Raw genomic sequence first — 13,596 nt, 5'->3', positions numbered from 1 at the left:
TTAAATTCGACTTAATGGAATTAGTAAAAATATTTTTATCACTAACTCATCTCTAAAAGCTTTATCACAGCAACAACAACCTTTTTTGCCAGCTGAATTTGCATTCTTACTTTTATTTATTCAACTTCACACAACTTAACTTATTTCCTTTTTCTCTCTCCAGTTAATTTCTTTGATTCATCTTTCATGAACATTCCACGTAACATTTATTCTTAACTGACATTTATCCGTGAGCATCGAATGATCTTCTATCAACAATGGGACGATAAAAATTTCTTTCAATCCTTCCACCAAAAAAGGTACCGAGCATTAGTTGACGCCAAAAGGCTCGAGTACCATCAATAGAGAGGATGTACAAACAAATACACAAGTGTTCTAAATATGACATGAGGGGACATAACAAGCAAACGTGTAAGCATACTTGTTTGCTTATAGTTAATGCTTTATTAGGCAATCACCGTTGGTTATCGTATCTTATAAAAACAAAAAATATTTACATTACCGATAATATTTATTAGCCCAAAATTCATATGCATATTGTTAGTTGAACAATTTTTATATTTTCCTGGTTTAGACAATTTGAAATTGTGCTAGATACAAGACATTCAACAAACTTTGCACGGAAAGTACCACAATCTATCCAAGGACTTCCCATGTTGCAACGTCTCTTTAGATCGCTTTATTGGCCATGGGTCATAGTTGAATTGTGTTGTTGAATTGTCAAGTCATACCGCTATAAGGAGTGAGGGGATGCATCATGCCACAGTCTGAATAATGTCATCAACAATGGCTTGATCAACGTAGTTTGGCATAGAGTCGAACACCATGATCTTGCAATGTCACACGTTAGTCGCAACCATCAACCAAAATGTTGTCTAATGTTGACTGGCCCACACATGAAGTCCACATCCACCTACTCTTTGTAATCCTAGTGGTTCCCAAGAACACAATCCTTGAAGTAATGACGATCTCATAGGACGATATGGGCAATATGGTTCGTCCAGACGATCGTGGTACCATCTTCCATCACCACCCCATCGTTATTTGTCAAGAAGCAATCATTTCGTCACTTTGAATTGCATCCTTCAACAACAAAAAGTATAACATAAAATATAATCAGAATACAAATGATTTATAATAACTAACCCATAATGACGAATCCAAGGTTGTAACCTCGTACACACGTAGATCAGATCGGGAGTATATCTTCTTGTGCACGTGCATCACTAAGAGGTCCATAGTCTATAAAAAAAAAGTGTTAGAATCATTTAGGTACACTACACAGTCATTTAAAACAAACTAAACAAATCATCTAGTTATTGGTAAATTGTCTAACCGATCAGTTAAACTATCTAAACAATCTTTCAGCAAACCTAAACGATATTTTGACCTAGACCAAACGATCCATCAATCATTGCTAAGCGATTGTTGAATAAAAATTAAGAGATCGTTTATCATGGGTTAATATAGATCGTTTATTATGGGTCAAGAGATCACTTAGGATGAGGACATTTATTTTAGATCGTTTAACGTGAGGATATTTCTTTCCGATGAACATTTAAAGTACATGAAAGCTTAGGTCGATGAAAATACCTTTGAAGTTCCAAGGGAATACAAAAAGTGCAAAAGTGAGATGAGCGTTGAGAGAAGCATAAGAGGAGAGAGAAAGTGAATGAAAAGGGGGTAAGAGACAATTGAGATTCATCCTTATTTTATATTACAGGGGTGAAAAGGATATTCACATGTTATTTAGTCATTCATGTATTAATAAACGAAGGAACTAAACGACCAATGAATTATTTACTATGCGATCATGTACTTGAGTAAACGATCAGACACTTACTACTAAGTGATCATTTAATAAATACTTTGTGATCGTGCACTTGAGACTAAGCAATCGTATAGTAAACATTAGTTGATTGTTGAATGTTATCTAAACGATCATATGATATTAAGTGGATGATAATAAATCTCTTAATAGCTTACGATAATGTGTAAAATTTGTAAAATTTTGGTGCATTAAAGAAGTTGTTTGGAGAGAGAAAGGAAACGTAACGTTCAGATGAATAGATAAGGATAAGAATGTAAATTCACGTAGCTAAAATGTTAGTTGTAATAAAGTTTTTAGAAATGGATGAGTGATAGAAAAGTTTTATCATTCAGGTTACTTTTATGAATTTTTTCTTTGCAAATGGTTTATTTGATGTGAGAGAGAAACTTGACGGTAGAGCTTTTAATCGTGGATTTTTAGGAGGTAACTATGCTGTAGATGTAGCAACTTTATTGAATAATTTGTCATGAAAAGGGCAATGCTTATGTGAAGGTTCTAACTTCTCTCAATTCATGTTATCCATTTGTCTTTTCTTATTTTCAGAATATTGTTTCTTGTTGCACTTTCCAAATATAAGGTTAGGCAAACGGTAAATAATAAACTGATTTAATTTTGCATGCTTCAAATAAAAGTGTTACTTTCTAGTAATGTAGGTGAAATTTGGCAGCAGCAATAGTAGAATATAACTTAGACTTCAAATTAATCAAGTCCTTTATAAGTGCCAAGAACATAATGTTCCAGATTGCTCACGAGATAATGTGTATGATTCATAGTTCAATATTATTATTATTTTTTTTAGATTGCCAGGGTCAGCATATAACTCATCGATAATTGTCGTCTACTGCACAGTTAAAAATTCCAAGTACTACAAGAATTGGTTTTAATGTTGTTCGTTATGATGGATCAATCTAGAGGAATAATTTTCATGATGTGTTCCAAACAAAAGTAAACTAAAACAACAAGGGACTAAGAGAATATGTTGCCAAATCAACATTCCAACTAAAAAGAAACGAATTGGGAAATCAGTAACTTCATGGCATAACTGAAAGCAGATTGCAACAAGAAGCTAAAAAGATAAATGGCATCTCAAGTTTCATTAGTCTTTATTCGAACAACAATGTATATCTTACTCAGTTTTTACAACTGGAATGCGGAGGATGCTTCCTCAGTGGTACACAAAATTGTGCTTTATTACAAATCATCAAACAACGAAGCAGCATGTGGGACTACTTAGAACTATCATTATCATTTGGGGAATTGAAGTTGAAGCTTTAGATGATAAGATGTATCGGTATTCAATGTCTGCCTCTCTGTCTGAAGAAAAATAGCTACGCCTTGTGCAAAAGCAAAGGAGCCTGTCCCCCCAACCACTGTCATTTCTTCTCTATTCTCATGCCCAATATGTTTGGCATGGACACCCAAACTCCCCGAATATTCAGGTGTGTCAAAACTCAAATAGATGATATTGAATGACGAGCGAGCAAATTGTTCGCTAGGGATGATGATACCTTGAGCGTTTCCAACAATTTGGGAAGTGTTCTCAGGCCCCTTAGTGAGCATTCGTCGGAAGAAAAAAACTCCAGAATCTGGTACTGTTACAGGCTGCATATTGTTAGGTCTGGCATTTGCTTTAGAACGTGGTCGTTGGATATAGAGGGATAAGTCTGTCCACTGGGGCTTTCTGTCGTGCTTGGCCTGCTTTTTGTGAGATACTGGCGAGAGCACTGCCAGGAGAATAACAGCTAGGAAGGCCAAGCAGATTGCAGCGCAGAATATAATCCTATTCTTCATCACGCATTGAAAGACCTTCTTAAGAAAAAGTACATTTATGTATTGATAATGAAGTAGCCAATTGATACATATAGCTCGTCCACCCTGTTTAAAAGTTTAGGTCAACTAATTCAATCTTAAGCTTTAGTACCTAATCCATCGCCCCCAATACATTGAGTTCTTGACGGTGACTATTTCAAGAAATTGCCTCTTGTAAAGGTCAATCATCTAAAAGGATTCGGTGCTCCCTACATAACAAATCCACTATTAAATTCATTGACTTTCAGTCAATCCTGGTTATGCTGCAACATGAGTTTATAACTTAGATGTGTCCCTCCTGCACAGAAAACCATGAAAATGCATTTATAGGCATTTAGACAATCCTTGAAAGAAAATGGATGAAGTATGCTGCTTTAAGATGGCCATCCCTATACATAAAAAATTAAAAATTAAAAAAAAAAAAGAAAAGGAAAAAAAGAAAAAGAAAAAAAGAAAGATGGCCTTTCATTCACAAGAAAGGAACTGTCCATTCTGAAACAAACAAGGCTACTGATCTGCACAGCAAAAAGTGCAAATTGCAACTAACAGCCAAGGCAAATTAGAGGCTCGTAAATGGTAGAAAATCTATGTTTTATTTAAAATTATCAACTAAGTTCAGGACATGGAATAGAAAACTGACAGGAAACGTCAGTCTCAAGAATTGTTTGTGTGCAAGACTCGTGTGAGAGAGAGACCAGGCAGGAACGTCTAGGCAATTGGATCCACTTGAAACTGCTTGAGAAGTGAAGGTACAGGTGCCAACCATCTAAAAACAAAAGACTCAGCTGAGCCAAGTTTGTTTCTTCAACTCTTTAATGCATACATCCAGCCTTCCAGCGTCACCTTTTTCCAAAGATTCAAAACGGGGGCACCAAACACATTTATCCTCGAAAGCACTAAGCATGCAAATGGCAGGCAGCCAAAGTGACCAACGGAAAGACTGGCCCCCACGAATTGTTATACACACCATTCGTAAATGTATAAGATTGCTATCTCCTGCATCCTGATAAAGTTCAGATCAGGTTGAATCAACTTCTATTTTTTTTTACCATATGCTGTAATCAACTAAAACGCAAAGAAAAAGGAAAAAAAGAAAACCAAATAAAGCTATCTCATAGAGACATTACCTGCAAGGAGGTAAAAAAGAGGAATGAAACAAATATGTAGGACTGCATTTCAATTCTTCATCAATTTGTCGACAATGCATCCTCAATTCTCCTAATTACAACACTGAGACTGCTTCCACTTTCCATAGCTTTGACAGCTACTTGGTGTGCATGTTTGTGCCACTTCAGCAGGTTGTAAGATTGTAGAACAGCCCACCTCGCTTGATTTGACATCTACAAAGTGAAAACACCAGCATAAGTCAGAAAGGTGGTCAACATATCTGTGCACCTTAGAAGAATGTATCAACTCAAGCACATTAGAATGAGAACCTGCGCAACAGACAATGGGGGTTGCAAAAGAATGCAAATACTTCTAAACAAATTTTCATCATTCTCTCCACCCTCTGCTTCACCATAAACAAGAGCCTCAGCAGCAATGCCAGCAAAAAGGACCATGCAGTACCTGACCACAGTCATGACCCAGGGGATCGCCAAGTTAGTTATCATATAGAGAGTTTCAAGCATAAAATTTAGTCCATTCATATGATCACTCTTAATCAGAAAACATTGCAAAGAACTGTCCTATATCTTTCATTATTTTGTAGATCACAAACCTTTTGAAGCCTTAAAAGGCTCAGGAAGCTGAATGCAACATATATATTGCTACTTAGGCTCTTTTTAGGATTTATAGTACTACTATAGGAAAAATAATAGAAAAATAGACTGAATCCTTTTCAAAAGAGGACGACCATTTATCATGATCACCTGTCAAAGGAAGTACCATCCAAACGTCCTTCAGCAAGGTTGCTTGCCATTTTTTCATCCCAAAACTGGGTACCTGCCTATTAAATTCAGAATAAAAAGACTCATCAATACAGAATCAAATACTCCATATTTAGCCATCCCAGTCCACCACTACTATTATCCCATTGCTTATCCTTTTTATCACAGTGACAACTTCATCTGAAGTATTGTAAGTTTATCTTATTGAGTACCTACATTAGTACCTCATTCAAATCATTTTCAGTTATCATCATTTCAAGACCTTAGTTTGAAATAGATATGAAAGGGATTGTTTACCTGTCCTTGTATCCCCATTTGCATAGCAACAATCGGATCCAAAATCACTCCACGGATCGGGCAGCCCATGAGGTAAGCTGCAATAGGTTAGATGAGCTGATGTAAATCAGGTAGCTTAAACCTACTGCTTACCTACTGTTTACTAGTTTACTGTTTTAGCTTTCTGTTATAATAGTTGTAACTGCTTAGTTAGTTACTACATAACAAACTTGTAATACCTTTTCCTCAATAAATAAACATCTTCTCTCACATTGAGAGGCAAGATTTCATTCAAAAGAAAAGATCAGATTTTGGTTACACACCAATTGGTATCAAAGCACCATAAAGGTCTTGGGTCCATGGCTGTCCGACTAGTAAATCCGGCGGCGGCAAAGCATCCTGCTCAAAACCAAGACTGATATAATTTCCGTCCTCTCTCCAAGAAGCTCCTCGCGTCGCTTGTTGTCCGTGGAAGCATCTGGAGAGAATTGAAACTACACTTCAAGAAATAATGGCTAGAAACCTTAGCACCTCCTCAAATAGTGCATGAAGATCACAAAGAATTTGTTCAAGAGTGGGGCAGCGAGGCATTAGAGGGGATGGACTTCAGAGAGTGGGGCAGAATGATCAAGAAAGAAGGTTTGAAAAGCAAGAAAGGAGAAGACCAATTCAAGATTATCAAGAACTCGCTCCAAGAATCCAAGATTAATACCAAGAACCTCGAGAATGGAGCTTTACTGTGATGAACCTCAAGAAAGGGTAGTCAATGACCACAATAGAAGATTCCAGCCACGTTTTGATGATAGAAGAAGGGAGCCGGCCAAATATAAAATGAAGATAGACTTGCCTAGCTATGAATCTATGGTCGTAAGAGAAACATAGAGATTTTTCTTGATTGGCTCAAAATACTGATTTCTTTTTTTAATTACATGAAAACACTTCAGGCAAAAAAGGTGCATTTAGGGCCCGTTTGGTAACGTTCCTATTCTCGGTTTCTTGTTTCTTGTTCCCTGTTTCTTCTTTTTTTAGAAGAAGAAATAGTAATGCGTTCGATAACTGTTTCTATTTCTTGTTTCTTGAAAAAAAAGAAACAAAAACAAAAAAAATGTGTTTGATAACTGTTTCTTGTTTACAGATTTTCTTCTAGATTTATTTTTTATTTTTCACATATGCTTCAATTAAACATTAAACAAAAATATAGGTCTATCCACCAAACATAAAAAATAAAATTATCAAAGTTTATTCATTTAACACAAAGAAGTATCAATGCACGAATAAAAATAATAACATAAACATAAAATTGTATTTATCCTTCAAATGTTGCCAAATTTGAATGGCAATATCATCTCTCATTCGCGCCATTTCTCTTAGATGATGTCGACTCACTTCTTAATCCATCAATTTCAACAACCCCATCGTTATTTCGTGACATCTAGAATTTAATATTAATTCTAGAGTAATTCAATATTCAGAATTGAAAGAAACAAAACAAAATTTAACCTTAACTCTACTACCTATGATGTTTTAGAGAAAAACTCACAACGAAAACCCAAATTCGAACAAAGAGGAAGACGAAAACTATGGATCCGACGAAGAGGAACAATCCAGTGAAGAGGAAGAGTTTGGGTTGTCGAGGAAGACGATGAGAGGTGAAGAGGAAGACGGTGTGCAAAGGAAAACGATGAGTGAAAGAGGAAGACGGTGTGCAAAGGAAAACGATGAGTGAAAGAGGAAGACGGTGTGCAAAGGAAAACGATGAGTGAAAGAGGAAGACGGTGTGCAAAGGAAAACGATGAGTGAAAGAGGAAGACGGTGTGCAAAGGAAAACGATGAGTGAAAGAGGAAGACGATGATTATTTGAGGAAGACGATGGAGATAAGAGGAAAAGGAAACCAATAAAAAAAATTAATAAAAAGGAAAAGGAAACCAATAAAAAAAATTAATAAAAAGGAAAAGGAAACCAATAAAAATAATTGAGAAAAATGAAAAGGAAACAAATAAAAATAATTGAAAAAAACGAAAAGGAAACCAATAAAAATAATTGAGAAAAACGAAAAGAAAACCAATAAAAATAATTGAAAAAAATGAAAAGGAAACCAATAAAAATAATTGAAAAAAGGAAAATGAACCAATAAAAATAATTGAAAAAAGGAAAATGAACAAAAAAAATAATTGAGAAAAAAAAGGAAACCAATAAAAATAATTGAGAAAAAGGAAAAAAAAGAAATAAAAATAATTGAGAAAAAGAAAAAAACCAATAAAAATAATTGAGAAAAATGAAAGGAAACAAATAAAAATAATTAAGAAAAAGGAAAAGGAAACAAATAGAAATAAATTGAGAAAAAGGAAATGAGAAACGGAACAAAAGAAACTACTTTCTTTTTGTTCCCAATAATTCCTTATAAAATGAGAAACGTTTCTACTTTTTTTAGAACGAGAAACAAGGAACATTATCAAACACCTCTGTTTCTTAAAAAATGGAAATAGAAACGGAACAAGAACGTTACCAAACGGACCCTTAGTGGCTTTGAAGCTGAAAGCTGGAGCTTCAACTTGGTGGAAGCAAACTAAAGTCAATAGGAGGAGAAATGGTAAAAGACCTATTCCTTCTTGGGAGAAAATGAAAAAGTTGATGAAAGCCGGTTCCCTTCCACCCAACTATAAACAAACCCTCTATAACCAAAACCAAAACTGCCGGCAAGGAACCAGAACTATAGTTGATTACATAGAGAAGTTCCATCGAGGCACCGATTAGGGGCTAGAACAATTTGATGGAGAATGCATAACACCTCATTGCTCGATTTGTTGGAGGATCAAGGTTTGATATCAAAGAAAAGGTAAAACTTCAGCCTTTTCTAACCCTTCCAGAATCTGTAGAGGAGATTAATGAACCCTTTCTGATGTCATCACTTATGCAGAATCTGTAGAGGAGATTAATGAATTAAGCTCAAGAAAGAATACAAGAAGAGGCCTGTGGAATGTCAATATTGGCAACAAAGCTACTGCTGCACACTCTTCTCTTACCCAGTCCACTAAAGAGCAAGAGAAAGACAAGACAAGTGATCTAAATGGGAAGAAGATTGAAGAAATTCCCAAGAAACAAACAGAGAACATGTATCAAAGGCCTAATCTGAGTAAATGCTTCTATGCTTCTGTAGTGGACAAACTGGCCATCTTTCTAACTCTTGACCTAAAGGAAAGACCGTAGCCATCCTAGAAGAAGATGAAGACCTTGTTGAAGAACAAGAAGGAGACTTTAATCAAGATGAAGAGATTCTTGAGCCGGACGAAGGGGAAAGATTTTCTTGTTTACTTCAAAGAGTACTGATTGCACCAAAAATGACAACACCCACCAGCAAAGGCATAGCCTTTCCAAGACCCGTTGCACCATTCAAAGTAAGGTATGCAACATGATTAATGACACTGACAGCAGTGAGAATTTTGTTTCTAAGAAGCTAGTTCCTGCCCTTAAACTAAAAATAGAGCCTCATTCCAATCCCTATAAGATTGGATGGATCAAGAAAGGTGGAGATACTCAGATTAATGAAATTTGCTCGGTTCCTTTGTCAATTGGAGGAAGATTTAAAGATCAAATGGTGTGTGATGTTTTAGATATGGATGTTTGCCATACCTTGCTTGGGAGGCTGTGGCAGTATGACGTTCAAGCAAACCATAGAGGAAGGGAGAATACATATGAATTCCAGTGGATAAACAAGAAGATTGCCCTAATGCCCCTTGGCAAGAAAAATGAAGGAGTCAATCCAAAGAAGTCAAGTAGTTATCTCTTCATCACTGTAAGTGGAAAGAACTTTATAAAAGATAGAGAATCTGATATTTTAGACTTTGTTGTTGCAGGTCATCCTTCCACTAATTACTCCAAACTTATACCACCGAAAGTGCAAGATTTATTGAACCAGTTTCCAAGCATCAAGGAAGAGCCTCACTACAGGATGAGTCCAAAAGAATATGAAATCTTGCACAAACACGTTGAAGAACTACTAAAAAAGGGACATATTCAGCCAAATATAAGCCCTTGTGCAGTCCCAGCCCTATTGACTCCAAAGAAAGATGACAGTTGGAGAATATGTGTTGATAGCCGAGCCATCAACAAGATAACTGTCAAAAAAATATCTTCTCTCACATTGAGAGGCAAGATTTCATTCAAAAGAAAATATTAGACTTTGGTTATACACCATGAACCTCTATTAATACTCAGCAGCCATTCTCACATAATTGAATAAAGTACCATTCCACGTAAATAGCATGTGAACAATTAGTAGATATCACCACACTACATGATTCAATACTACTAGAGCATACCAGTCAGTAGATGTCCAGCTTCGTGTACAAGGATTCGACGCCTATATGGTGGCCAATAGCTTGAGATTTGCGCTAGACAAGTGCCACCAAGGAGGATAGAATCCAAAAATGCTAGCCCCAACAAAGCCAAAAGATTTGGCCTAATATCTATGTCCTGCGAAAGCAGAAATGATGTTCCACCAAGAAAAGCAATCAAAGCATAACGAGAGCTGCCTGAAAGACCCCACTTCTTTGGGGACAACTTGGACACTGGAAGAACACAGGAGGCCAAGAAAAGAAAAGTGAGCAATAACTGGAATATGAATAATAAATCCATCTGAAAGCCTCGAATCACCTTCTAATCCAGTAGTCGACTCCAACACAGACGGCGTGACATCTCTTTGACCCTCCAAAACTGCAGGTACGCTTAGTTCATCAGTATGAACCATGCTCTCAAATGAGTAGCATAGAACTGGTGGATAAAGTTGAACAATAATAAATTTGACAACCCTCGTTTTTTATAGTTTTTAAACGTCGATAAATTATATTAGGCCATAACTTCACAAAAATTTAGCGCCTCAAGGAAATTCAACATAAACAAATCATCAGGTAAAATGGGCACTGAAAATCAACAATAAAGTAAAGCCCCATTCAATACAACATGTAGATATGAGCTAAAAAGATTGATGGATGCCGAACGGGTAAGTGGTTTCACGCTGCTTGCATTCTTCACCCAGGACCATCTTCACAAAATTCAAAATTGACAGATGGGAGGTAAACTAAAATTTCCCAATTGGATATCAACAGAGAACAAGGCGAAAAAACTTCAAAACTAATGAAATAAATTCACATGGTGGAGACAGTGAAAGGGGTGTACCAATGTTCCTGCATTTTCCAAAATTGGGCAAAAATCCTCTATCCTTGAGAAACCTATAAGCATTGGCAACAAGCTTCATATCATCGGCATTCAAACAAGTGTCTAATACCTCCCAGTCCCTCTCCCACCCAGACAACCGCAGATTCCCAATAGCAGACGGTGCTGAACCAGCGGGTGCCGAATCGTTAATGGGTTCGATTGCGCTGTCTCTGTCAAATGATTCGAGAAACCTAAGAGCTTCAGCGAGATCCTTGCGCTTCACTGCTTCTTCATAATCTTGCCATTCGCGAAGAGCTCTAGACAGAGGGAGGAGACGCTGGTAGTGATGGCGTTGTAAATGGAAATGTTTATTGATTCCATTAGGGTTTTTTTGCTGAAAATGGAAGGGAATTGGGTAATGAAAAAGTTGGGATTGGAGAAGAGAAGATGAAATTAGGAGTTTGGGAGGACTAAGGATAGCCATGAGAAGGAATACGTCCAGAATTGCAAAGGAAATTTTGGAATCGGAAAATTTACGTGGATCTACACCCAACTACAAAATAAATAAAATAAAACTTTTTACGGAAAGGTCTCAATTACATAACAGAAAGCATGGTGAAAGCAAGGCCATGGAAATGAAAATCTGGGATTTTGAGCAGCCAAACTCAAATGTTCATCATATTACTCAGCTTGCAATGTGATCTGTATTAATTTGACTTTGAAGCATGTATAGTAATCGTATAGTAGTGTTGTGCACTGCAGTTGTTCAAAATGGATAATTGCTGCTTCTGTTCATTTTGTTGATAAATGATAACCCTGATCTCTGAACCGACTCCATATATCTCCTTTTGTTCCTGATATGAGGTAATAATGAGAGCTTTTCACATGTCTCAATCAGTAGGTCGACCCAACACGAATGTGGACCGCCGATCTTTCCAGGAATAGCTCATGCACTTTCATCTCGAAAAGACCACTACTTCCTAAATATACGTAGCCTAAACTAATGTTTTCCCTATAAACAATATCTACATCGTGATAGGATTTAATATAGATTGAGTCCCTCATTATATATAACTAATATTGATAAACATAGTCTCTCAATTCTCTTTAGATTCAGTTCCGAAGTTCCTGTCAACAAAAATTTTAGATCTTGCCACCGATTTTGATACAATCTGTGATGCACAAATTTCTATATATTGTACTTCAAAATATTATGTCTCCATTTGATAGATAAAATAAATAAAGCTTTCTTTAGGCTGTCCAAGGTGATGTGTGGTGTAAAAAGATGGCTACTTTTGTGGTGGTGGTGGTGGGGCTTGGCCTGGGAGCATAAAACTAAATGATGTGCTACAATTTCTTTGTAGAAGAAAAAGAGCATCAACAAAGGCCACAACTTTTCATTTGACTTGCTTTGGTTTCTGCCTTCCCTCTTCAACCGTATACTTCACTGTGTAGACAGAATCTTATTGGGATTATTCTAAACGCATCTTTTCTCTGCTCGTGGGAGTTGTGGGGAGATGAGGTAAGCGATCACGGTCCATTCCACGAACCCCTCTCTTTGATGCTTTCATCATTTGGACTACAAAAATAATTTGGACTTATATACATCATTTTAATGTATTAAATATCACGTGAAATAGATAGAGTGTCAAACATTTTTATTGTATTTACTTTGATTGAGCATAATTCAACGCATTAAGAAAAAAGAGTTAATTGCACTTTATTACATCATAATAGTTACAATATTTTAGTGGGAGTAAAATGGACTATATTTTAGCCCACTGTGTGTTTGACCAATTAAGATTTTCTTAATATTAGTATTATGATAATATTTGTTATCACTCTCATTTCTCCTCTTCCCTCGCACCCCTTTTCTGCTAAGCTTCAAATATTTAAGTAGAAGTAAAAGACCAAGCAAAAGCGAAAATTCCAGTAGCAACCACTGAAAAAGAAAGCAACATCAACAAAAACTAAGATAATAGTTTCTCCCCAAACATATACTATCAAACTATTATAATACTTAGACCATTATAATACATAAACTATTACAACCCTCATACTCTAAATCATTCCTTACTCCTAACGTTCCCCAAGTATTTCACAATGTCAATTAAAAAGAAAATTGTCGATGTAATAATTATTTGAGTTTTAATTCAATATATGAGTTATCTTTTGTTATCAAAATCTATTTACATATAAGTTCCTTTTGATTATTGTTTAGTACAACAAGTACATATAAGTTCATTTTAATTATTATTCAACTAAACTCACTTTAGTTTTTTAAATAACATTTTCCAGTTAATTGAAGGTCTCTTAGTAGTGAAAGGAAAAACAACGTCACCTCGTTATCAAACTTATTTTTTTCTGATAATATGTCATATCAAACTACTTAAAAAACGAACAAACCAATATTTTATATAATGAAAAATAAGTTATTAAAATAAAAAGTATATATATATAGATAAAAATATAAAATTGTAAAAATAATATTATTGGAATAAATAGTTATTGTTCGTGTTTCATCGTGAATTGATGTATCATGAATGAAAACTAATAACTATTTGTGTTTCTTCGTGAATGGAAGCATCATGTGTGGATGCATAACTTCATGCAAAGTATGATAGAAAAAGGACACG

At 35.7% G+C, this 13,596-nt stretch overlaps 2 protein-coding genes across 4 annotated transcripts; both read right to left on the bottom strand.

Moving 5' to 3' along the window:
- Positions 1–2,898: 2,898 nt before the first annotated feature.
- LOC103489634 (pterocarpan synthase 1) lies at positions 2,899–3,836 on the bottom strand. The gene has a single exon (XM_008448877.3). It carries the CDS (start codon positions 3,620–3,622, stop codon positions 3,077–3,079), a length of 546 nt encoding a protein of 181 aa, XP_008447099.1. The 5' UTR covers positions 3,623–3,836; the 3' UTR covers positions 2,899–3,076.
- Positions 3,837–3,985: 149 nt separating this feature from the next.
- On the bottom strand, positions 3,986–11,962 carry LOC103489633 (uncharacterized). 3 transcript variants are annotated; one of them, XM_008448874.3, is made up of 8 exons: positions 10,982–11,960; positions 10,460–10,519; positions 10,126–10,374; positions 5,827–5,903; positions 5,512–5,588; positions 5,077–5,209; positions 4,768–4,980; positions 3,986–4,643 (listed from the first exon to the last, which is right to left on the bottom strand). In XM_008448874.3, the coding sequence occupies exons 1-7, from the start codon at positions 11,442–11,444 to the stop codon at positions 4,828–4,830; spliced, it is 1,212 nt and encodes a 403-aa protein (XP_008447096.1). In that variant the 5' UTR covers positions 11,445–11,960; the 3' UTR covers positions 3,986–4,643; positions 4,768–4,827. The 3 variants fall into 3 exon arrangements, with proteins under 3 accessions (XP_008447096.1, XP_008447098.1, XP_008447097.1); XM_008448876.3 differs by having other exon boundaries at positions 10,460–10,847; positions 10,982–11,102; XM_008448875.3 differs by having other exon boundaries at positions 4,215–4,636; positions 10,982–11,962.
- Between the last annotated feature and the right edge of the window lie 1,634 nt (positions 11,963–13,596).

This window comes from Cucumis melo, chromosome 1, assembly GCF_025177605.1.
Source record: "Cucumis melo cultivar AY chromosome 1, USDA_Cmelo_AY_1.0, whole genome shotgun sequence".
NCBI classification, from domain to species: domain Eukaryota; kingdom Viridiplantae; phylum Streptophyta; class Magnoliopsida; order Cucurbitales; family Cucurbitaceae; genus Cucumis; species Cucumis melo.
Note: the sequence above shows the minus strand (reverse complement) of the source record. Positions and strands in the feature narration are given on the sequence as shown.

Excerpts from the sequence above, each read along its gene's own strand:
- LOC103489634 (XM_008448877.3), bottom strand. The coding sequence starts at position 3,622 with ATGAAGAATAGGATTATATTCTGCGCTGCAATCTGCTTGGCCTTCCTA.
- LOC103489633 (XM_008448875.3), bottom strand. The coding sequence starts at position 11,444 with ATGGCTATCCTTAGTCCTCCCAAACTCCTAATTTCATCTTCTCTTCTC. Across the intron at positions 10,375-10,459 it reads GTCGACTACTGGATTAGAAG|TGTCCAAGTTGTCCCCAAAG; the intron begins GTGATTCGAGGC and ends GTGTTCTTCCAG. Across the intron at positions 5,589-5,826 it reads AAATGGGGATACAAGGACAG|GCAGGTACCCAGTTTTGGGA; the intron begins GTAAACAATCCC and ends TGAATTTAATAG.